Source organism: Chelonoidis abingdonii, chromosome 6 (assembly GCF_003597395.2).
Source record: "Chelonoidis abingdonii isolate Lonesome George chromosome 6, CheloAbing_2.0, whole genome shotgun sequence".
NCBI classification, from domain to species: Eukaryota; Metazoa; Chordata; order Testudines; family Testudinidae; genus Chelonoidis; species Chelonoidis abingdonii.
The window spans coordinates 97,489,140-97,515,437 of NC_133774.1; the positions used below are offsets into that span (position 1 = coordinate 97,489,140).

The window sequence follows — 26,298 nt, forward strand, 5'->3', positions numbered from 1 at the left end:
CTTGGTCCTTGGTCATCTGGGGGGCTCCTCCGGTGGCATCCTTCCTGGCAGGGCAGCACTCAGTAACCCGGTCTTCAGTCTCCTGGGGGCTTCTCTGGCGGCATCCTTCCCGGTGGATGGCGCTCAGCATCCTGATCCTGGGTCGTTTGAGGGGCTCCTCCGGCTGCATCCTTCCCGGCAGGGCAGTGATCAGCGTCTTGGTCCTTGGTCATCTGGGGGGCTCCTCCGGCAGCATCCTTCCTGGTGGAGTGGCGCTTAGCATCCTGATCCTGGGTCGTTTGGGGGGCTCCTCCGGCGGCATCCTTCCTGGCGGGGCAGCAATCAACCTCTTGGTCCTCGGTCATGTGTGGGGCTCCTCTGCTGGCATCGTTCCCGGCGGGGCGGTACTCAGGATCCTGGTTCTGGGTCATCTGGGGGCTCCTCTTGCAGCATCCTTCCCAGCGGGGCAGCAATCAGTATCCCGGTCCTCGGTCGTTGTGGGGGCTCCTCCGGCAGAGTCCCTCCCGGTGGAGTGGTGATCAGCATCCCTGTCCTCGGTTGTTGAGGGGGCTCTTCTGGCGGCGTCTCTCCTGGCGAGGCGGTGATCAGCATCCCGGTCTTTGGTCATCTGGGGGGCTCCTCCAGCAGCATCCTTCCTGGCAAGGCGGCCATCAGCATCCTGGTCCTCAATCGTTGGGAGTGCTCCTCCAGCAGCGTCCTTCCCAGTGGGGCGGCGATCAGCATCCTGGTCCTCAGTTGGTGGGGGGGGCTCCTCCAGCAACATCCTTCTCAGCGGGGCGCCCATCAGCATCCTGGTCCTGGATCCTCGGAGGGGCTTCTCCAGTGTCGTCCGTCTCAGGAGCAGCAGGGAGGTGTTCAGCATCCTGGACCTGGGAAGCAGGTGAGTTTCTTCTGAGCTCCTCCTCTCCTGAAGAGCTGTCGAGACGTTCTTGTTCCTGGATGTGAGGTGCTGAAGAGCTGGTCTTCTGCTGCTCAATCTTCCTGTAGAGGTGCCTGCCAGAGGTTTTTTCTGCCAACTCCTGATGTTTTCATCCTTGCTGGTGGTCCGGGTCTTTGGGCGAGGCTTCCGTTGGGTTTTCTGGAATGTGGAACACACAGGAACAGCAGCGGTCGATGAGGATGTAGCTGAAAGAGGAGAAGAAAGAGAGATTTCTTTCAAGGTTTCAGCAATGCAGTGCATATGTAAATCAGCACCATCTATATGCAAATCAGCTTCAGCAGAAGCATAGATCTGTAGGGCAGCATCAATTTTTTCAAAAATAGCTGCAGGAGATTCCATCTTCAGGACAATGGTTTGCAGATGTCCATTTGAAGGAATTAAACTGATAAGAACAGACACTACACTTTGATCTTAGCTCCAAGGAGCCGAGAAACTTAGAACATATTACTCTCCTCTTCCTATCTAACTGAAACTGCAGAGGAATTTTAGATAGGCAGATTGTAATTATCCAGGCTGGAATTCAGCCAGGACACTGTTAAGAATCCCACACTTACAAATAGTGCCATGGAATTTTTAATAAAGCAGAGGTGCTGATCACCATGGTGTTATCACATCCAAAAGACAATACTTCTATCCCCTTGATATCTGACAACAGGCTCTGACATAGAGAGAATTTTAAGGTTGTGACAGATAAATTTACAGAAAGGGATAAAACATTTCAACTATTGTTGTTCCAAGAATCAAGGGCTCCTCAAATTATTCTGCCCTTGATGCATGTTCAGTGCTAATAAGAGAGTGAGTCAGCGTTCTTATTCTGTGTAATCAATCCTTGATATAATAGGACTTCATTTCACATTGAAAAGGGTTTACTGTCTGTTAACCAGGGAGTTATGCAGGTAAATACCATTAAAGCTAATGAAGCCTGGGTTTAAACTTACAACATATTAATGGGAGGATAATGCTGTTCTGTTCCCAGCTTTGCCACTGGGCTGCTGGGTGACCTTGGAGAAGTCACTTTACCTTCCAGTGCCTCAGTTTCCTCATATGAAAGTGGGGATAATACTGACCTCCTTTTGTAAAGCACATTGAGATCTGCTGACAAAAAGTGCTATATAAGGACTGGGCATTATTATTAATTATATATAGCTTTAAATGTTTGAAGCACTAGAATATAAGTTGACACAGCTGAATTGTGCCCAGTGTGTAAAATATTACTCTCTCATTTGCATACAAGATGACCTGAGTTATACTGAACCAATGCTCAAGCATGGTGGTGGGGACTTTGTTATTGGAAGTGGTCTGCTTTCAATGAATAATAGTAATAGGATGAAATATAATAGCGAAAAGTGCAAGGTCATGCACTTAGGGATTAATAATAAGAATTTTAGATATACGTTGGGGACGCATCAGTTGGAAACGACGGAGGGGAGAAGGACCTTTAGGGTATTGGTTTGATAGCAGATGACTATGAGCCGCCAATGTGATATGGCTGTTTAAAAAACAATGCGGTGTTTAGATGCATCCGGACGAGGATTGTCCAGCAAGGAGAAGGAGGTTTTAAGTGCCGTTATAGTACGGCGCTGGGTGCAGACCCCACCTGGAATATGGTGTCTGTGTCCCATGTTTACGAAGGTGAATCAAACTGGAACAGGTTCAGGACGGGCTCTAGGATGATCGAGAAATGGAAAATCTTGCCTCATGAAAGGAGACTCAAGAGTGGCTTGTTCAGCCTGGCACAAAAGAGGCCCGGGAGATATGCTTGCTCTAATTAAATATATCAGGGTGATTAACGTTAGGGATGGGAGAGGAATATTTAAGTCATTACTAATGTAGCCGAAGGACGAATGGGTTACAACTGGATATTAGGAGTTTAGATTGAAATTAGACGAAGTTTCTAACCATTAGGGGAGTGAAGTTTCTGGGACGGCCTTCCGTGGAAGTTAGTGGGGGCAAAAGACTTATCGGTCTTAAGCTAGCTTGATAAGTATATGGAGGGATTTATGAATGGGATAAGTTTAATTTGGGCAATTGATTGGATTATCGGCAGATAGTCTGTCGATGGTCTGTAGGGGATGTTGGATGGGAATGGAAATGATTACTGCAGAGAATTCTTTCTTGGTGCTGGCTGGTGAGCCTGCCACATGCTCAGGGGTTAGGCTGATCGCCATATTTGGGGTCGGGAGGAATTTTCCTCCAGGGCGGATGCAGAGGCCCTGGAGTTTTTTCGCCTTCCCGCCAGGTGGGCATGGTCGCTTGCTGGTGGAATCCCTGAGCTTGAGGTCTTCAAATCTCAATTTTGACGTTTCAATAACTCAGTCATGGGTTCGGGGTTGTTATAAATGTGTATGGGTAGGGTTTTGTGGCCTGCCTTGTGCAGGAGGTCAGACTAGATGATCATATTGGTCCCTTCTGACCTATGAGTCTATGAGTCTTAAAGCGAAGGTTCTGACCACTTTGGATCATCAAAAATTCTCTGCCATTATTTACACGAGTAGGGATGTTGGGTAAAATTTTAAGAAGTGCCCAGGAAACCTAGAAACCTAAGCCCCATTGAAAGTCAATAGAATGTAGGCTTTTAAGGCCTTGTCTACACAACACAGCTTTGTCTACAAAACACTGGAGGTGTACACACTGAAATGCTCAACCTGTTAGTGTAACTTGTCTGCTATACTGACGTAATAAAATCACATCAACGAGAGGCATAGGGTTTATGTCTGTGTAGTTAGGACTACAGGCGCTGGCTTCTTCCTTTCCATGGGGGTGCACAACCTCTGCCCAGTCCCGGGCCAGCACCCACTCCACCCCTTCCCCCAAATCTCCACCCCACTCTGCCTCTTCCTGCCCAGTTCCTCCCACTCCCCTGAGCATGCCCCATTCCTGCTCCTCCGCATCCCCCGCCATCCCTCCAGGGCCTCCTGCATGCCGCAGTACAGCAGATCGCAGCGGGTGGGAGGAGTTGATCAGCAGGGCTGTTGGCGGGTGGGAGGCAGGCGCTGCAGGTGCTAAGCACACATTAAGCACAGAGTTGGCACTATGGTTAGGACAATGCAGTGTTTGTGTAGACACTGCATTCCTTATACTGGCTGTTGGCTGTATGTCTACCATGAAATTGACAAGAAAGCCAGGCACCTAGAGCCCAGCTGCCCCCAGAGCTGGGGCAGCTGGACCCCACTCCCGGCTGGGAATGTTGGCTGTCTTGTGACTTTCATGGCTTGGGAGCAGAGGTGAGATGCAAGGGCACCTGGACCCTGCTCCACAGGGGCAAGAGGCCCTGGGCTGCTTCCCCCCTCCACCTCACCCCTGCTCCCGGTGAGGCGGCAAGAAGCCCTGGGCAGCTTGCATTCAACAACTAGCCTTAATGTTGCTGATTTTTTTTCTGTAGTAAATGCAGTTCACCTTCTAAATAGTGATATTAAAAAGTCTGTAAAATACAATATCTAATAAAATTATTTTGTTGCCATTAGAATGGGAGGCATTCCAGCTAAAAGCCATAAAGGAGAGAAGCTGCTTCTATTTATGGGTATTATTGATATCCTACAGTCTTACAGGTAAGTGGCAGTTTAGAATGAAAATATTTTGCTATATTTAAAGCCATTATCTTAATAAAGTATTCTGAGATTGCAAGATGAGGAAATTCCACAAAGTTTTTTTGATTTAATTGCTTAGGTTAATGAAGAAGCTAGAACATTCCTGGAAAGCACTTGTTTATGATGGGGTAAGTTTGCTTTTTAAATTATCAGCATTTTTCATAATAGAGTTCTGATTCTTGTTTATGACAGCGAGCTATTATGTTTATAATCCACCCATCACTGTAGTATCTAGGCAATTAGATGTGATTTTTTTCTGTGTGTTTTCCTTAGTGATTTTAGTTCAGTGATTTCTGACATATATGTCCATCTTATTTTTCTGATTGTTTAATTTTTTTTTAAATAAAAGATAAAAAGAAAAACAGACACATGCAAAGGTGACCAGACCATCCTTATAACTACATTGTACCAGGTTACACAAAACTATCCTCACAATACAACTAAAACAGGTATGGAGTAATCCATCCAAAATGCTAATTCAAAGTTAATTAACTACTCAAATTATGCCCTGAGTCAACATCAGCCCAGTTGCAAAGGATTGCAGGGCAGAATTTGGCCCCATGGTATTCAGTGCTTAAATGGGTGCTTAGATGCACTGCCATTTTAAGTGCCCATCAGTGCTTGATTAAAGCATTCAGATAAGGAATTTGGTCATTTTAGGGCCCCCATGTTTGAATACTGAGCCTTCAGTTGTTGAGATTTTTACCCAGAAAGGGAAATTATACATTTTTAAATATGAGCAAGACTTGGTAACATACGAATAGAATAAATTATAAAAGGGTATTTTTAAATTATCTTGAATGCTTAAAATAATTAGACTGGTGTTTTATCAAGAGTGCAGTGAAATAAAATGGGTAGCAGAGGAGTGTAGTAATAATACAGTAGCCTCTGAGATGGCAAAACCCTAGATCTCCTTGCATGAGCTCCCAAACGGGGCGTGATATAACGTACCCAACACATGCCAGGTTTTCTCTTGCGCGTTTCATTTTGAATTGTATATGAAGAGTGTAACTTTAAGGCCTTTTCTGTCTTTTTAGGACACTGTTTCAGTCCACAGACCAAGTTTTTATGCAGACAGGTTTTTAAAGTTCATGAGTTCGAGGGTTTTCAAAAAAGTTCAAGGTAAGGGTTCGTCATTGTAAGCCCTCTGGATAACTTCATACTCTGTTCTTTTATAGTGTTTTACACTCCGGTAGAATAGCACCTTTTATCTAGGGATCTCTCAGCATTTTACAAACACTAAGAGCCCAAACCTTCCGATCATTGAAGTCAATAGGAGCTTTCCCTGTGTCTTTGGAATTAGGACATTTGTGATGATGTCAAGGGCATTTAGAGCTAATAAGTAACACCCTATGCTGCAGCCCTTGTTCACATGAGTAGTCCTATTGACTTGAATGTGTCTAGGTTACATGAATGAAGGTTGAAGGATTGGGCCCTAAATCTGACAAGTTTGGTAAGGATGGACCTTCTCTGATTCCTTTTCTATTGTGCTTTAGCAGAACAAAAATGGGGTTTGAGAATCTGGAAAGATGGAGGTGTCTAAATTATTAAATTCTCTCCTCTTTATGATTTAAAATCCCATTTCAACTTTTTTTTCTTCATTTTGCCTTTCTTTAATCATCTAATTCATTTCAAGATTAATGGGCATGTCACTCTAAGACAGTTGGGAAGAAATGAGAAAGCGCCACCAAAAAGATTACAAAAATAGTTCACTAAGGATACAAAGATCTGTGTAACCAGAGAGGGCCACCAGTACTGCAGGCAGCCATGAAACTCTCTGCTGAATTAAATTTAAAATGTTGCTGGAAGGTTTATTAACCGCATTTATCACCCTCATCCCTACCCGCTGAAATAGCACTGGATTCAGGGACTTAAAAGAGCAGGAGTATCTATAACATTCAAAAGTACAAGATGTGAGAGCCCATTCCCCTCTAACCAGACAAGAAGTGAAACTAGGAAAACCTAGAAAGTTAGAGTAGAACAAATAACATTCCAGTAATTACCTTCCATTTGGGTGTGGGAAGCTGGATTTCAGCAAAGGTTTTGAGAAATAACTATCAGATATTTTGTTTCTTGATTCCAAAGAAAAGAACAAATTAATATTGCCATGGTCCCACAGCCCTGCCAAACAGAGTACAGCAGGTCTTTTATCACGAGAAACAAAAGAATTTGCAAATGTCCGAGAGGAAGAAAGTGATTTGTTTCCAAGTCTGCTGTACTCAATTTCTTCCTTATCATTGCTCAGAATGAAACTGTCAAGCTGTGACAAGGTCCAATCCCAGAGCATGCCCCCTTGTGACACTGCCTGGTCCTGTAGGCTCCTCACCCTCAGTTCCCTCCTAGTTCTCCCAGTAACTGTTCACAGCCCAGAGTATTCAATGTAACCATCTCCTTCCTGGGGTTCAATTTATTGAGTCTTTATGAAGTGCAGTCTCCATTGGCCCATCAGGCCCAAACCTTTCCCTCTTGAGGTTTCCAGTTTCATCCCCCTTCCAGGGCTTCAGGTTCTCAGTTTTCCCCTCCAGTTACCTGTGAGGCAGGGAGCTCAGTCGCACTGCAAACCATGGCTTCTCTGGACAGTCTTTTCCACAGGCTTCATCCAACCCTGGTCCCTGGAGTCTTAAATCCAAACCCCTGGTCAAGGGATTCCTCAGCCCTCCTGCATGGGACTGGATACCGACTCAAGCAGACTTCCCAGGCCTACTGGTGTTTGGGTTCCAACCCCGCTACACAGAACCTCTTTTATCCCCTGTAGTCAGCTACTGGCTGGGTTTTTATCCTGTTCAGGAGGTAGCTCCCTGGTTACCATCTGGCTCTGATTCTCCAGGCTTGTGTGCTGCTCCCTTAAACACCTATTCCTTAAAAAGGCAATGTCATGAAACAGGTTGGATGGCTCCAATCCCCACTACTCCTTAAAGAGGCCAGAAAATTTTTGCTGTCTGACCTCCATATATTCAAAATTGGTTAAATTAATATAGATTCTATTAAATCCTTAAGCCCTACATATATTGCTTGTTTGCTTCTTACACTTCATTAGCTTAGACTGTGAAATTAAGCTGGTTCTTTTCATGTTCTTGTTTTTAAGAACTGAAGGGCTTTTGTAAAAAAAAAATCTTGAAATATTTTCAAAATGTAATTTCATGAAAACATTTCTCTTGTTAGGTTTTTTTAATACTCGTGTGTGTACATGTGACCAACATCTAAATTTTGGAGCAGAGCTACAATATAGTATTTGAAATTTTTTTTTAAATTATTCACATCAAGAATGTGCTATATGCAAAATAAAGCAACCAAGCCCATCAGTTAGATTTTATAAATAAATAATTGATTTTTCTCTTTGCTGTCTTGCAACTCTAATGATATTTACTAATGTTCAAGTCTAACCCATGCTAATAAGAAAGTTGAAAAGCATCTTTATAGAAGTGTGACAAGGTATACATGAAGAACACTGGTCTTCCTGGTTGGGCCTGGGATCATGTCTACCTTCTGCTTATACAATGCCTAGCACAATAGGGCCCAATTTTGATCAGAGCAGGTGGTTGCTTCTATAACATAAGTAACCATTAGTAATACGTATAAGGGAAGAAGTAGTTATATGGTTGAAGCATAGAAATAGGAATCAGAAGGTCTATACTTTACTCAGTCACAGACTTACTGTATGACCACAAGCAAGTCACTTAGCCTTTTAATACCTCATTACAGTAGGGGGAAAAGTACTTCCTCAGCGCACCCGGGATCTTGGGCTGTTTAGTTGATTCTTGTTCATAAAGTTCTTTGTAATCCTTAGAATGAGCTGCAGAAATGCAGAGTAGTAGTTTGTTTTTATGGCATAATATATTTAAAAGAATGCTAAGACAGCAAATTGAAGCCCTCAAAAGTCAGAAAATGCTTAAGTTAAGGTTGTGGGTGCAGTCTTATCTCTGCATTCTTGTGCATATACATTCATATTATAATCTTTAATTACATGATCAGATACTACTGTTTACCTGGGGCCTATGCTTCATAAATGGGCAGGTTGGACAGCAAATGGAATTAGCATCAGTCTTCCTTTCTTCTAGCGGTATTCTTGTCTAAATCTTTACTCATAGTGTGGTCTGAGAGGTTCAAGGAGCCAACATGCCCCACGTTATCAAAGGGGCCACACTGTGCTTCTAGTTTTGAATGCAATTTTAATTCATTATCTTTTGAGTATTGAAAAAAAAAAAAAAGAGCAAAATTAAAGGTTACTTTTGAAGATTTGGCCTTTGAAGTTTTTCACGTTAACCTTAGGTATGGTAGAGCTGAAAATGTCAGATACCTTTTAAAATTCTTTGAGTTAAATATGCTTTTCACTTGTAACTGTGTCCTCAGGAAGATTTAGTCTGACATAATATTAAAGCCATTTTGGTTGTATACAATTACAGATGAAAATTGGTCAGTCACTAGCTCATTATGAGATAAAGAGATTATCTGGTAAAATCTGATTCTAGCAAACCATGTTCTTACTGGCTCTTTCCATCAAAAGTTCAATTCAGGTTTTATTTTTATTAAAAATTCAAGCACTGGAAGTCAATATTTTTGACGTTGTACTGGCCTTTATTCATCTACATTTGATCTAAAGACAATAGTATTATCCTCCAGCAGACCAGAATTCAAAAATTATGCTTGGAAAGATCCAAATGTGGGTGGTGATCTGATTGAACTGATGACATTTGGTGACCTTTATCATACATTAATGGGAGTACCTAACAGCCCAAATCAGGGCTCTGTTTTGCAAGGTGCTGGGAAAATGCACAATTAAAAGCCCTTCTCCTGACAAAGGTATCTAGACAATGAGAATAATAAAATGTTATTCAGCATGGGGGAAATGCTAATATATCTGAGGTAGTGTAACCTGAAATTCAGAGAGGTAATAGGAAAGAGAATCTCTGGGTAGTAATGGTTAAGGGTGACAGTGATCAAATTAATGGTAAATCTTTTAGCCCATTCTGGTAAGGCATTGTCATGGAACAGTATTGTTTCCTTTCCCTATGACTACAGTGTTATTATGCTTGGAATATTCATTTATGTTGGTTACTAGTTGAGCTATTCTCAGACCTTGGTCTGTTCTCAGTCTGCTCCTGTCTTATTTCCAGGAAGACCATATATTGTTGGTGACTAGGTTGAAAGACTATGAGTATTTGCCTTCTATCCCTTTTTGGGCTCATTCTTCTTAGTTATCATAATTTTCCGTCTTCTTTCTTTTCAAAACTAATCATATCTAAAGTTCTAACGTGTGATGTATCTGATGGTTCTTTTCATATTTTGTTCTTGACACAAGACTGTTTATCTACTTGTATATGGATTAAAGGTTTTAAGGACATTTTCATCTTTTTGCAAAATAAAGAATTCAGAATGTCCTATTTAGCCATATTATGTAAGGTTGCTAGCTTCCTCTGAGAATGTCTCTAAAAACTTTCGATCTCTTGTTCATCAGAGGTTCTTCTGTGTTCTATGGCAACAGTCCTCAACCTTTTTGGCTGGCGGGCGCCAGCCGAAGGACCGCTGCGGCGGTGGAGCACCCGCCGAAATGCTGCCAAAATTTGGCAGCATTTCGGCGGCGACGCCTCTCGATGAAGTCGCTTACCGGCGACAAGCAACGTCATCAAGAGGCGTCCCTGCCGAAATTCGGGAGTGACACCTCTCGATGATGTCACTTGTCGGCGACAGGCATCGTCATCGAGAGGCGTCTCCCCCCCTCCCCCCAAAATGCCACTGCGGCATTTCGACGGGTGCTCTCCCCGGGGGCTAGGATGCGGGTGCATTAAGATGCCCCCGCCGGCACCGTGGCGCCCGCGGGCACCGCGTTGGGGACCCCGGTTCCTTGGTAATGGTTTCTGATGATATTACTCTGCTATCCTTTTGCTTTCAGTTAATCCTGAGAAGCTATTAGTATGCTTCCATTAGGACAGGTAGCTTTTCTAAAATTGTGCATTGGGAATGCTGTCAGCTGGCTGTCCCAGCAATCCTAATGGCAGTGCAAAGTTCCCTATGGATGAGGAGCAAAGTTTTGATCTTGAGCTTTTCAGGGTAGCGGAGGCTGTAAGCACTGTAAAGGCAGCAACCTCACCATCTATAGGAAGCTTTTTTCTGGCACTTGGTTTTATGGCATCCTGTGTGAAGAAGTAAGGCTTGTAGGACTCCTAGAAGACTTCAGTGATTATTATTATTAATTTGTATGAAGATAGTGCTTTGGAGCTCTAGCAATGTCAGTAGTTCATTTTGGGAGGATGGCTTGGGAAATGGATGGGAGATTAGGGGGCCTTTTCAGTCAGGGTCCTTGGAAATGTGTTGGCTGTCATGAGGTGGGACGGGCTGAATTCTGTTGCTCGCCATTGTGGGTCCATGGAAGTTTCAGTCCCATAGTTCATTTTGCAATGCAGGGAGATCACAGTAGGAAGAAAATCTTGTTTGCGTAGTAGGAAAGCAGTCTTACTCCAGCACCTTAACCACAAATCTGTCAATATGCTTTTACAATGTCGCACCCCAGTGTTCAATGCACGGAACAAGAGTTTACCTGGTCTTTTAAACAGACAAAAAATAGTGACCATCAGGGACTGTGTTAGGCATAGGCCAGTTCAGCGTTAGCATAGCCATTGCCTATGGCATCCTCTCTAGGGGTTCTGGAGTAGCACTGGGTCTTTGGTGCTGAGTTTCTGTGCATCTGATTCCTCATTCCAAGAGGGTCACAGCTTTTTAGTTATATGCAGTTGGGTCTTCTGGTATCTATCTTCCTCCAGAACTGTCTTTCTGTGTGAGTTGCTGCAGGCAGTGTCTAGGAGTTCTAATGCATTTGGGAACTAAACACACAAACAGAAATGGTTGACCTCCTTTTAGGAGAGGAAATTGTATTGACAAAAGACCAAATTTTGGGGAATAATAGTGGAGAGGATCTGATCCTGTGTTTGTCTAGTATGCAGTGTATTCAAGGCAAGTCCTGCTCAGCATTATAAACTATCTGGAATGTTTATGAATCAGCTGCATAACATCATTAGTGAATATGTCAGTCAGTAATATTTTGGAAACGTTTGTTTTATCCAAAACAAATATTGATGTGCATAACTACAGTGGCAATAATAAGGCAGGGTAAATATTTTCACAGTATAGCAGTAATGTCCTCAGGCTATAAACAATCTTAGGTTGTCCCTAATCCTCAGATAATGCCCAAAGCCTTGATTATTTTTTGCTTACTCAATCGCTATTTCTCTTCTTCCTTCCTTTCATTATCCTGCATTCTGTTCTTTTCTCTGATATTTACAGGCAGATACTCAAGTTATGACTTGCAGTGTAGGAAATGTCAAAACAATTAACTGGCAGATCCCATTTGTAGCCTTTTTTGCCCTAAGTCCATAACTCAAATTAGACATTGTCTCTCAAAGTCTCAAATGGACTCTGCAGAATAAAACTAGTATATGTTAAAATGTTCTTATCTAGATTTATTCTTGATTTGCATTTAGAAAGGGGTTTGTAGTTAGTAAAACTATATGCACTCTGTGAAAGATGAGTAAAACATTACAATTCACCAGATTTGTTCGTTGCACTCTTTTCTTAATGCAGCTCTAAAGTCCTCTCCTTCCAAGAGACGATGCAGTTCCATTGCAGCTCTAAAGGCAACATCACAAGAAATTGTGTCTGCTGTTAGCCAAGAATGGAAGGATGAAAAGCATGACGTGCTTACTGAAGGACAAAGCTTTTCCAGCCTTGATGAAGAAGGTAATATTTTGGAATAGCTAACTTGGGTATCTGTGCCACAGTTGTTCAAAATAGAGAACCTAGATTATGCTAAATATCTTGGCTAGCTGCATAAGCATGTTCTTTGGCTTTAAAGAGGCTTACATGGGTGTGGAAGTGTGACGATGTGGTTCTGGTGGGACCCAACTGAGAGTGCCAATACAGGACCAATTGCTTAAACAGTGCAGTTACAGCCCAAGGCTGAGGTTTTTCCACCTCTAAGGCAAACCAAACCAACCAGACAAAGAGGACTTTGGTTTCACCCCACTGGCTAACCACAAGTCACAAGCAATTCCCTTAGACTCTCCAGTTTCCCAGTATCACCACCAGTGCCACTTGTCCTGGGGATGAATGGTTATGAAAACCAACACTTCAATAAAAGAAACTGGTTCTCTCGATTCCAAAGAATCAAGCCCCAGACCCAGGTCAATATACACATCAGATCTTACCCACAAATCATGCTGTTGCCAGTTCTTTTAGAATCTAAAATCTAAAGGTTTATTTATAAAGGGAAAAAGATAGAGATGAGAGCTAGAATTGGTTAAATGGAATCAGTTACATGCAGTAATGGCAAAGTTTTTAGTTAAGGCTTATAGCAGTGATGGAATAAACTGCAGGTTCAAATCAAGTCTCTGGAGAACATTCCCCGCTGGGATGGATCATCAATCCTTTGTGCAGAGCTTCGGTTTGTAGCAAAGTTCCTCTAGAGGTGAGAAGCAGGACTGAAGACCAGATGGAGATGAGGCATCAGCCTTATGTAGGCTTTTCCAGGTGTAAAAACCTCTTTGTCCTTACTGTGGAAAATTACAGCAAAATGGAGTCTGGAGTCACATGGGCAAGTCCCTGCATACTTTGCTGAGTTACAAGGCGTATCTGCCTTCTCTCAGTGGGTCAGTTGTATAGCTGATGGTCCTTAATAGGCCATCAAGCAGGCTAGGCAGAGCTAACACCACTTGTCTGGGATGTTTCCCAGAAGCACAGCACAAATTTGAAATACAGACAGTATAGAGCCAATTCTTATAACTTCAACTACAAAATGATACATACATATAGACAGCATAATCATAAACAGCAACCCATAACCTGGTCTTAGACACCTTATATTACCCCCTTTACATAAGATTTGGTGCCACTACAGGACCTTGGTTGCAAGCATGTTCTTTATGGTCCCAGATTACGTCAATAATGTCACAGGAAGTTTGCCTGCATCACTGGCTAGACCTCTAACTATTAATGTCATCAGTTAAATGTGTTAGATTGCTTCTGGAAAATTAGTATTGTTATAGTGTGTGCATGTGTGTTGTTTAGATACTGATGGACTATAACATAATATGCCTGGAGGAATTCTACACTGCTGTGCACATGCAGAATTCATGTCCCCTGCAGACAACCCCACTGCCCCTTGCAGAAAATACATTCTGCTGGGGAGATGCTGCAATTACACCTTTTGTCCATCAGGGGCTGTTGTGGCACCAGAAGAGAGGGCAGCCAGCTGGGGACAGAGCGAAGGAGGGGCAGTGGCTGCCTTCCTCATAGTGCCTTGCCTGCAGATCAGTTGAGAAGGCACATGATATGGGGGGGAGGGGTGGACAGAAAGGGGTATATAGACTGGGGTTCAGAAAGGCTGGGGGGGACAGACTGGGGTGTGGGCACAGGAGCTAGTGGAGGGACAGCACTGAGCCAGGACTGAATGGGAATGGGAGTGCAGGGACACATGGGGGCAGGGGCAGATGTGTCTGACTGAATGGGAGAGGCAGGGAGTCAGCCAAGGTCTTCATGGGGGAGGCTCCTAACTCACTAACAATTCCTCCCCCCACCAAAAAACCTGTTCCATACTTCCCACACCCAACAACCTTCCAGGTTCACTCCCAGGTTCCTTCCCAGCAATTACTTCACTCTCCCTCAGCTGCTCCATTACCCCTGACTCCCCCAAGCCTTTGCACTGCTTCTGAAGGTTGCAGGAATATATTTCTGTATTGGAGTTTAAATGAATTATTACTTAAAGTTGTGTATTAATATGCCTAGTAAGGAAACTATTTATCAAAAAACATTTCCTGAATCTTTTTTATTGTCTGTACTGTTAAACATACTTGCTAACAGGTATTTTGAAATAAATTACCAAAATAATTGAAACTGTTATTTTGACAAATAAAATATCGTGCACATAATTTTAAATTATTTGGGTGCAGAATTTCCCCAGGAGTAACAATAACTTCCCTGGTAGTTGTATTAGAAATGAGTTTTAAAAATGAATATACAGTAAAACATATGTATTTTCTCCTATGCAGTATTAGGCTCACGGCACCGTCCAGATTTAGTGCCAAGCACTCCATCTCTATTTGAAGCAGCTTCTTTAGCAACCACTATTTCTTCTTCTTCTTTGTATGTAGATGAACAATATCAACATGATGGAACTCTGCTTTATTCCAGCAGGTAATGGTTTGTTTAATTTAAGTTATTGAAAATATGTCAGATATAATTTTCCTACATGATGATATGATCTTAACCCTGGGGGAGATTTTACACGTTATTGCTTGGAAAATAATCTATTTGCATGATTTATTATGGAAAAATACTAGGATCATTAGTCTATTTTTTTGATGGGACCAGTTTAGGCCAAAGTCTGCCTCCGTGTAAAAATGCCCTCCAAACAGGCATACGTGCTACCAAGCAGTATTAATGTATGCCCATATTTTAACTGAAGTGGTCCTCTGCTGAGTTCATTACTGTGATATATGCAGGTATTTGCATGTTAGAATAGCATGTCTGTTTTGCTGGATTACTGGGTTTGTGCACACAGACACATAGACTCAAAGACCTGAGCTGGATAATGCCTCAGTTCCCCTGCTTGTAGAAAACACATGGAGCAGCACCTCTGGGGAAGTTTGTACAGGTGTGAGAAATGGAGCAGAAAACTTCTGTCTTCAGCCTTTGTTTTTATGATATAGTGGAGAGAATTTGGCCTTCCATTTGAAGTTTTCATCTTCTTCCTTGTGTTAACCCCATCAAAAGGGGGGGATGGGGGTTGCTCTGAGTCCTCTCCCTAAAAGGTGCTCTGTGCAGTGCTACAGTCTCTATCACATCACATGCTAACGTGTCTTCCTGTGACATCCCACCACTTCTCCTTGCATTGGCTTCTCTATCCTCAGCACTTGGGGCACTGTGCTTCATTTCTAGAACACTCCCTCATTTTTCTTAATTCATCTGAGGATTCGTAGTGTCAGTTTGTTGAGTTTTCATGATTAGCCACTAGCCTGACACCAACCCTTCTCCTGTTTCAACTGCGCTTCGAACTAGCTCTGGTGGAGATTTGGGGGAGGGGGGGTGTTTTGTTATTAACTGCCATATACCGTCATGAAATTCACATTGGTATATGACAAACGACCATAATAAATCTTAGCAAATGTAAACATAATATATCTATGCTCTGCCTATAAAGAGATTAGTGTTTAACAGTGTGATGTTTTATTAGGTTAAAATATATATTTTAAGAGTGCCTGCCTTTTTCTACTAATAATACCTTTTAGGTTGTTAGACTGTAAACATTCTTTCAGATTTAATACATATTTACCCATTCATGCTCTTTCTTGACTACTTGTCTTTCACTCGGCTTGGCAGTGAAAATAAATAACTTCACATTTATTACTACAGTGAAGTGCTAATCTGTTTTGCTTTCTGGGTCCAAGGCCCTAGCACAGCTATTACAGTGTTAGGGTTGTGATATTACAGGTGAATGAAAATAGTTTTTAGTTTGGAATGTTACATTTCTATTTATATCTTAATATTCACTGTAAACATATCTACTCTTGGATTTTATAATGATTATTTTAATATTGAATCCTGAACAAACCCAACCATCTCTTTAAGCTTTTGTCCACATATGCCAAATGAACATATTCACAAACTTAATAGTAAGATGATACAAACAAAAATGTTGAGAACATTTTCAAGGTTGTTAATTGTGAAAATGTTTTCAGTTAACATTCCACATATTGATATTTTATGTAGCTGAGAGCAGGAAAAAAAAGATTTTTTTTTTTTTTTTTTTTAAATTTAACACTATTTAATTTTAGGTTTTTAAGTTTTTTTTAATTGTGTTTAGTAGAAATGGTTGCTGTAGAAAATTAAGAAGCTCATACATTCTTTGGTAATTCAACTGTTCGATCAGATTTTTGTCTACTAATTTGCATGGAGGTTGCATTTATATATATATGCGCAGAACCCTCAAACTCCCAGGCCTCTGGTAGAGGACCCGAGGTTGAGGAAGACACATACCACCCATAGGGGTGAGAGGGGAATTTTTTATATATATATATATTTTTTTTTTCCCAGTGAGTCATATCAACACAGACTTGTCTTGCAGACCTAATTTAGTATGTAAAGTTAAGCAAACAATTTGCATTTGCAGTACATTCTCAGGAAATACAAATTTGTGTGCATAAATTATTTGCATGCTCAGAAATTGCTTGTGCCTAAAAATGGGTAGAAAGGGTGTAGAAAACTAGTGGGAGAGCAATTCCAATTTTCAGCTGAGGACACATTTGCTATGTCACATGTGATCATTATTTTAAGGCCTTTATTCATGGGATGTTGTATTCCATATTTAAACGTTACAGGAGGAGAATTAAGACACTGTTTTATGAATATTTCTTATAATATACAATGACTCTTGACAAATAAGTTTTGAAACTAATATCTGATTTCCATATAATTTCCTTGTTACATTATTGTGGTCAGCATAGGCTTCTTTGTGATTCTCTGAATGTCATACATGCTTACATAGAATGAAAAGGAATTAGCTCTCCATTTTGCTAGTATTTGGTGCTCTGCTTTCTTTCCTTCCTCACATATATGAAATGTTTGCAAGTCTCTTTTGTAAATCTGTAATGGGGGAGGGAAGCATTTTAATCACTTTTTACCACATTTTTGCTTCATCAGTCCCGTAAATTAACTTACCACATAAATCATATTTACTACCATAAATAAATGCTCTGCAGGAGTAAACATTGCATAAGGCATTCAGAATTTAGTGCATCAATTGTCCATATGTAAATTCGTACAAGGTTTTTTCTGCAGTCTTATAACCGTATACTGCTTTTCATAGTCCTATGTAGAAGAGGGGGGAAATTGTCAGGGAAATAGTTTATTTGCCCAAAAAGTGCAGTTTTGGTTGACTCAAAACGATTAGTGAATTAGATGTGAATTTGCCACATGGTTTGGAACAATATTAGGGGGGTGAGGGCGGGGAGGCAGAGACGACTTCAGCCCCTTTCACAAAATGGGGACGGGGAGCATGTGCTCCCTCCATCTCCCCTGCAACCTTTAGCCCAGTGGTTAGGGCACCCATAAGGATGTGGGAGGACCCTCATTCAGTTCTGTTCTCTGCCTGATGTGGAGGAGGGACTTGAACTTGGGTCACTCACTGTCAGGAGAGTGACCTAGCCCCTGGGCTATGGGATATCCTGGGCAGGCCTCTCTCAATCTCTTGTTCCACTTGTATAAATAATTATTCATTGGACCAGTAAGAGAATTAGAATGGCTCTGTCAACTAGTGGTCAGGCCATTGGCATGGGAGGTGGAAAACCCAGGCAATGCAGACCAGTGAGAGGTTGCGCCTGCCCTGCAATCTTGGGTGCCTCTCAATGCTTTGTTGTAGCTCCCAACCAGACCACTCACAAACAGCCTAACAGCATGCAGGTCACACCCTGAGTGTGTGTGTATAGCTGCAGCCCTGGTCCACCAACTCTGACCCCAGCAACCTGTCAGCAACACACCAGTCACACGCTGGCTTCCAGCAGCTTTGTTTACTACCTTCAGGGTGACCCCAGCAAACTTCCAGACACAAATTTTCCCAAAAACATGTGTTCTGCGCTGTCCAGCCACTTCCTGGACAGTCTGGATATTACCAGTCCATTACTCCTGTAATGGGTCAATATTTAACAGTTGGCTATTTTAACTGGAGGTACCAAGCAGTTCAGTTTAAACACAACAGCAGATTAGTTTAGATTAAAAATAAAACAAATTTATTTAAGTATAAAGAGAGAGGTTTTAAATGAGTACAAGTATAAGATATTAAAATCAGAAATAGTTATCAGAATAATAAAGATGAAACGCTTCCCAGCTGCAAAAACTTAAGCTATATTTGATTAAACGTAAAATCCTTAACACATGGTTCCAGCAACAGGACTGACCAAATTCTCAGTTCAGACTTCCATCAAAGTCAAAGGGCTGATTCCTTTCTCTTGTGTAATAGAGAGAGAATCTGGGGGGGTGCCCCTCACTTTTATAGTCCAGTCACCCTTTGAAATGCATTTTCCTGGGGATTATCGCTAGATAAAGTTCATTCCAGCTGTGAGGAAGGATACCTGGAGACTCATGGTGAAAGAGGTTCCACATTGTTGTTTGCTATAATGCAGATTGATTGATTCCTGCTTCCCTTTGCTGCCAAAGAATGGCCACTTGACCGGTGATTGCCAATCAACTTTGATAACATCTGGCTAGAGATATCAGCTTGTTGTTTGTCTTTCAGAAGTGGGTTTACTCCCTCCCCACCAGACTTGTATGGTAAACACAGTATAGTCATAATTTCACTTTACTGATAACTCTTAATTTGCATTTTGTTCATATGTTACAGAAGGATATTGACCGTTGTGGTGGTAGTTTTTTAAATGATTCCTCACAAGGTATATTTTGCACAAAGGCCATTACAATAATATGTAGGGTGTGAATACACGGGTGCTTTTGGTCACATGAGAGGTGGCAGATCCAGGTTCCAGCCCTCCTGCCCCAGTGGCTAATTATTTATACAGATTTTAAAAGCTTCAACAGGAGAGAATGAGAGACACCCATCCCCACTACCCCAATGGCCAGTAGTTACAGCATTCCCCTGAGAGGTGAGGGACCCATGTTCAAATCCCTTCTACGCATCAGGCAGAAGGGGAAATAGAACTGGGGTGTGTCACATTCCAGATGAGCACCATAACTGCTGGACTGAATGCTATAAGGGAGCTGCCTCCTCCTCTTCCTTTAGTTGTTTTGTGAATCTAGCCCAAGTTGAACAAAACATTCCATTTGACCAAAGCAAAATTTTTGTTGAACTATTTTGGTTGAAATATTTTGGAATTTTCAGTTGCTAGCTCTTTCTTGAACATGAATAAAGAATAAATAGGTTTTTTGCCTGCTGGATATGTTTAGAACCTGCATCTAGGACACATTCACTAGCAGTTAGCTTTAGGTTGATGTGTGCAGACAAAACATTACCATGCTCACTTACTCAGAGAACCAGTTGGATTTGCTCGTTATTTCAAAACTTTGCTAAAACTTACAAAGAGAATGAGACTTAAATGTTTTCATTCCAAGACCATTTTTGGACACAACACTTAAGTAATTTCCCTGCAATGTATTTTGTAAATGCTCAAGAGGCCATATGGAAGTTTGCTTATGTTCTGAGTTTATCTTTAACAGCCAAAGCCACTACCTGCACTTTTAGTATCTCCTGCAGCTGAAACTTCCCCACAAAAGTGTAGTCTTCATTACTCTGTCCTCCCCACAACTTGGAACAGCCTGCAGTAAGGTTGGGGAGATGTTAAATACAGTAATGAATAATTAAGGAATTTGAGTTAAGGCTGTCAATTAATTGCAGTTAACTCATGTGATTAACTCAAAAAAATTAATCGTGATTAATCGCAGTTTTACTCACACTATTAAACAATTTAAATGTATTTAAATATTTTGGATGTTTTTCTACATTTTAAAATGTATTGATTTTAATTACAACACAGAATACAAAGTTGACAATGCTCACTTTACATTATTTTTATTGCAAATATTTGCACTGTAAAAATGGCAAGAGATTTTTCGATTTGCCTCATATTAGTACTGTAGTCCAATCTCTTTATCGGGACAGTGCAACTTACAAATGTAAATTTTTTTACATAACTGCACTCAAAACAATGTGAAACTTTAGAGCCTACAAGTCCACTCAGTCCTAATTCTTATTCAGCCCATTGCTCAGACAAACAAGTTTGTTTAAATTTGCAGGCAATATTGTGCCCACTTCTTCTTTACAATGTCACCTGAAAGTGAGAACAGACGTTCGCATGGCACTCTTTTGTAGCCGGCATTGCAAGATATTTACGTGCCAGATATGCTAAACAGTCATATGTCCCTTTATACTTTGACCACCATTCCAGAGGACATGTTTCCCTGCCGATGATGCTTATTTAAAAAAAAAATGCATTAATTAAATTTGTGACTGAACTCCTTGGGGGAGAATTATATCTCCTACTCTGTTTTATCCACATTCTGCCATATATTTCATGTTATAGCAGTCTCGGATGATGACCCAGCACATGTTGCTCATTTTAAGAACACTTCCACTGCAGATTTGACTAAACACAAAGAAGGTACCAATGTGAGATTTCTAAAGATAGCTACAGCAGTCGACCCAAAGTTTTAGAATCTGACATTCCTTCCAAAATTTGAGAGGGACGAGGTGCGGAGCATGCTTTCAGACATCTTAAAAGAGCAACACTTGGATGTGGAAACTACAGAACCCAAACCACCAAAAAGGGAAATCAACCTTCTGCTGGTAGCATCTGACTCAGATGATGAAAATGAACATGCATCAGTCCACACTGCTTTGGATCGTCAGTATGGATGCATGTCTTCTGAAACAGTGGTTGAAGCATGAAGGGACATATGAATCTTTAGTACATTTGCCATGTAAATATCTTGCAACGCCAACTACAACAGTGCTATGAGAATGCCTGTTTTCACTTTCAAGTGACACTGTAAACAAGAAGCAGGCAGCGTTGTCTCCTACAAATTTAAACAAACTTGTTTGTCTGAGTGATTGGCTAAACAACTAGGACTGAGTGAACTTGTAGAATTATGTACAAAAAATAACTGCATTCAAAAATAAAACAATGTAAAACTTTAGAGCCTACATTTGTAAGTTCAACTTTATGATAGAGATTGCACTACTGTACTTGTATTAGGTGAATTGAAAAATACTGTTTTTATTTTTTACAGTGCAAATATATGTAATAAAAAATTTCTAAGTGCCCAGCGCTCACTGTGTTGTAATTGAAATCTATCTATTTGAAAATGTAGAAAACATCTAAAACTATTTAAATTGTATTTTATTATTGTTTAACAGTGCGATTATTTGCAATTAATTTTTTTAATCGCTTGACAGCCCTAATTTGAGTACATTCACACAGCTACAGATTGCAGAAATGCACAACTAAGCATTGTAACTATATGCTTATGTTTGCCTTGGTATTATCTTTGCACATGATGTAAAATACATTACCAAGTGTGTATCTTTTTCTGGCCAAGTTAACATCTTTCACTTGTCTGTCCGCTTCTGCATGTATGTGGAGACTGGTAGGACTGAGTCATTTCTGGACTATGCTTGTCCAAACCTTTTGCAATGAAATGCGTAGTTTTGGAAGTTTGTTATGAAAGCAAAAGCACTAAGGCTTGCATGGTTGTGTAAGAAACACCAGCCATGTGCTGGTCCCAGGTCCCATATATACTACTCCACCTTTCAGTGTCTTTTGACTTGAGAGAGGCCTGGAGGCCTTCAGCTCCTTTCCTCCTTGTGACTTTGGGCACAGGCTTCTTTAATTCATTCTCCTTTTGCATATGTATTATGGGAATTCAGCCATGCAGAGAAATCAATGGCTAGTTGGGTTTAGAAACTTCAGCCCTACTGGTTTGCCCAGGAAGTCTGCAGCATAGCTGAGGATTACTTTACTCACCCTAACAAGATCAACCTTTTGTTTTCAATCCAGTGGTGCCACACGATTTGCTTAGTAAACAACCATATATATTTAATGAAAACAAAGAAAATACTTTAAATACTCTGAAATAATTTTTAAATAAAAGCTATTAGATAATGAATCTATCATCATGTTCTTCGTATATAGACATTCACAAACTTTTTGCTGCTATGCTAAAATCCTACATTTTTAGGATGTACTCCTATGCTGTACTTTAGTGCACTCCTATAAACTTGTTCGTTTTTTTCCCCCCTGGTTCATCTTCAGCAATTATTGTCTGTCTTTAGTGTGGCCTGTAAGGTAGTGCATACCACCAGGATCCTATAGAATTGGAATAGGACTGCAAGAGTCTCTCCAGAATCAAGTACTTCTGGCTTGTCAGCAAAACAGAAGTCTAGTCAGTGGATCCTTCGAGCTAGCAGTTCTTCCTCCGCTGTTACTAGGTGACTGCCTCTCCTCAGCTTGTGCTTCAGAATGGAAGATCTTGCTCCATAGCCACAATGCCACAGGTGCTGATGACTCAGGTCTAATACCCAGCACACCTCTCAGCCTTACATGATTTTCTTCAGCCAAAGTCCCCTAGGGCTTTTAATTACTATTATATTTCCCCCATAAGCTCTGCCTCAGCCCCCAAGCAGAGTATGTAGGACAGACAGAAACCATCATGGGCAAGAGATTGTCTATTTGGTTTAAAGAAACCTAATGATCATGCTTGATAACGGCTAATGCACGGGGTTGCTGCATGTCCAAGTTTTCCCAGGATCATCCATTTCTCGGAGTAGTTGCCCCTGGAAATCTGTAAGGATGCTCAGAACACACTGACAGCTGTCTAGTTTTATGGGCTCAGGATCATGCTGGATGTCCTGGTTTTTTGCACCTCAAAGGTGGCAACTCTATACTACGCCCTTTTGGATGATTCGGGGCACTTTCTGCTGACAGATAAGGCAAATATGCCAATCCCTCCTCTCCATTGCTTTTCTCCTTTCTCCTAAAGCATGTGTTTTTTACGTTTTGCCTACATTTTATGGTACATTAGGAAATCCTCAATCCTTGTGGGAAAAAGATTAAATGAAATTGATACTTTAGGTGTACTTCGATATTTTTGGTGATTAGATTTTTGTGTTTTAAATATAAGAAACTTTGATTGCAAAGCCATTACTCCATGAGCTTTCTTTGATAAAAAGGAAGCCCAAAGCAGGCTTTGACATAAAACTGAAAGATTTGTTTGCAAACATGACCCATTTTCAGCCCTTAAATATGTAACAGACTATTACTTTGCTAAATTATTTAATATCATTCCAATCTGTCATGTTCTGTGTCTGTATTTTAGGAAGCCTCTTGGCATAAAGTACAGAATGAGGAAACTGCTTGTATGTAGACTGGAATCCCTGTGTTATATTTACTAAAGAAAATTTATACTGCATGTATGCTTTGTAGTTCTATATTTGTGTGTGTACATGACTTCCATTAATGTTAGGGGAGTATACTCATGGATCAGTGGGGAAAATGGAATCCATTAATTGCTTGTTAAAAAACAAATAATTAATTTTGAACAGAATGGTGTTGCTTGACAAAGACTTTCATTTGGAGTATTAGCTTTAATTTATTGAAACATAAATGGTTTTTATCAACTATGCGTTTAACTATTTTTCAGTGAGAGGGAAAAGTTTCTTAGAGGAAATAAACTCTGCATTTCCTCTCCCGTATATGCTATGGAAATGAGGAACTTAGTCTGTGTTAAGGAGGGTATCCGCTACCTCAGTGATTCCGCTGGGTTTAGTGGGATTACTTGTGTGATTAAAGTTAAGCATATCCAGAAGTGCTTTGGTGAAGCTGAAGGCGGTGGCTGTACTGTGCAAGTAAGGGGTTTTGAGAATCCTGGGCTCTGTTGTAGATTAGAACACACAACTGAATGGTAGTCAATGCACTAGGGCCCAGTAAAGAGGCTTGTCATTGAGGTGAAGTAGGGACCTATAAACAGTCATAAAATCCTAACATCAGTAGCATTATGCATGCCTGTATCTGAGCACTACTGAGCTGCCCCTTTTCAGCATGCCAGTCTTCAAACTTTGAATAGCTGGAGAAGAATTAGAGAAGCCATAACTGCAGCAAGAAGCAGGTGGGAATGGCCAAATTGGGATTTCCAGGGTAGCAGGGCCTCACTAACAAAACAGAAACAAGAGGGGAAAATGTTGACTAATGCAGGCCAAACAATGTGTAATAAATACTTCAGTCAATGACCTTTGGCTTTCTTCCATTTGTGAATTGACAGTTGTCATGGTTTTGGGGTAGGGGTAGGGGCAAAAGAGGGGGTCTCAGTTAAGTGGTTTTTCCAGATAAGCAGTGCCAAATATTAATTTTTATAAGGAAATAAAAATTTCTCATTATGAAGTCTTCAAAGACTTTCTTCTTCTCAAATACGTCTTCTTTTGATGCTGTGGTTGTTTTAATGCTTGACTGGGCAACAAAATGGCAGATGAAATTTAATGTTGATAAATGCAAAGTAATGCACGTTGTAAAACATAATCCTAACTGTACATATACAATGATGGGGTCTACATTAGCTGTTACCACTCAAAGAGATCTTGGAGTCATTGTGGATAGTTCTCTGAAATCATCCACTCAATGTGCAGTGGCAGTCAAAAAAGCAAACAGAATGTTGGGCATCATCAAGAAAGAGAGAGATAATAAGACAGAAAATATCATATTGCCTCTGTATAAATCCATGGCACGCCCAAACCTTGAATACTGCATGCAGATGTGGTTGCCACATCTCAAAAAAGATATATTGGAATTGGAAAAGATTCAGAAAATGGCAACAAAAATGATTAGGGGTATAGAATGGCTTCTGTATGAGGAGAAATTAATAAGACTGGGACTTTTCAGCTTGGAAAAGAGGCAACTGAGGGGGGAAATGATAGAGGTCTATAAAATCTTGAGTGGTACAGAGAAAGTAAATACGGAAGTGTTATTTACACCTTCTTATAATACAAGAACAAGGGGCAACCAAATGAAATTAATAGGTAGCAAGTTTAAAACAAACACAAAGTATTTTTTCACGCAACGCACTATCAGCCTCTGGAACTCCTTGCCAGAGGGTGTTGTGAAGACCAATACTATAATGGTGTACAAAAGGGAGCTAGACAGATTCATGGAAGATATTAATCAGGATGGGCAGAAATAGTGTCCCTAGCCTGTGTTTACCAGAAGCTGGGATTAGGTGATGGGGCATGGATCACTTGATGATAACCTGAGTGTTCATTCCCTGTGGGGCACCTGCCATTGGTTACTGTCAAAGGACAGGATACTGGGCTTGATGGACCTTTGGTCTGACCCAGTACAGCCGTTCTTATAACTACAGTAAATAACATACATGTGTGCTCAGTTTGAGTCCTGTTATTTGAAAGAGTTCAACCTTACCTTAGAAAATGTATATGCTACTATGTAATCCTGTGCATTGTTTGTGTAACAGAAGTGACTGCAATATTCGTTTGTCTGTTTCCTAAAGCAGAGTGCTAAAACTTCTTCACACAGCAAAAATTTAAAAACACATAATTATATCCAAAATGGTCAAGTGCAGTATCGGTTGCCATGATTGTGTAAAAGGATCTGAACTCGTTCTCTGCTTTTAAACCTGCAAAGAGCTGTCAGGTCATGATCTTTATGGAAGTCCAGTGCCACCTACTGAAATACTTTAAATGGTAGCTTGGGGGCCCAGAAATAAAATATAGCAGGATATTTTATTATTGTAAAGGGATAAAGAAAGACTGGATTTCTGTAACCAGAATGTGCTGCGAACTTCATGTAATATGGAAGTATGTTAACACTGAAAGGAATGTTGCGTGTTCTGTCTCTACTTTTTCTGTTCATAGAAAATTCCTATTTCTTGCTATACTTCCTTAGGCTAGCCCTTTCTTCTGAAGGATGCAAGCCGGTGTGTCTGTAGGATGGGCGTCTTCATTTCTCCCCTGTTTGCTGCCTCTTAGCTTGCTTCTTTTCTTCTCCCTATTGTTTCTGTCTGCTTCTTTGTCCCAACTCTTTTTTGTTCTGTCCTACCTTTCTCTATTGCTCTTTTCCTCTGTTTCCCTGTGGTTCTCTCTTCCCCTTCTGCGTACTGTTTTTGCTTTCAGTCTGTCCCTCTGTCATGCCTGTGTACTATGCAGTTCATAAAATTACACAAAAATTGCAAGATCCACAGGCAAAGGATCTTTTAAAACAACGAGAACACAAAGGA

The 26,298-nt window shown here is 41.0% G+C and overlaps 1 protein-coding gene and 1 pseudogene across 1 annotated transcript in view; one reads left to right on the forward strand and one right to left on the reverse strand.

Moving 5' to 3' along the window:
* Window positions 1–26,298, forward strand: part of PIP5K1B (phosphatidylinositol-4-phosphate 5-kinase type 1 beta) — a 168,010-nt gene that overhangs the window by 115,083 nt on the left and 26,629 nt on the right. The window contains exons 9-13 of the mRNA XM_032801803.2: window positions 4,405–4,488; window positions 4,607–4,655; window positions 5,565–5,649; window positions 12,103–12,258; window positions 14,565–14,709. Of these exons, the coding sequence (XP_032657694.1) occupies window positions 4,405–4,488; window positions 4,607–4,655; window positions 5,565–5,649; window positions 12,103–12,258; window positions 14,565–14,709 (519 nt within the window). The remainder of the gene's footprint in view (window positions 1–4,404; window positions 4,489–4,606; window positions 4,656–5,564; window positions 5,650–12,102; window positions 12,259–14,564; window positions 14,710–26,298) is intronic.
* Window positions 1,158–1,377, reverse strand: LOC116837458 (U2 spliceosomal RNA; annotated as a pseudogene).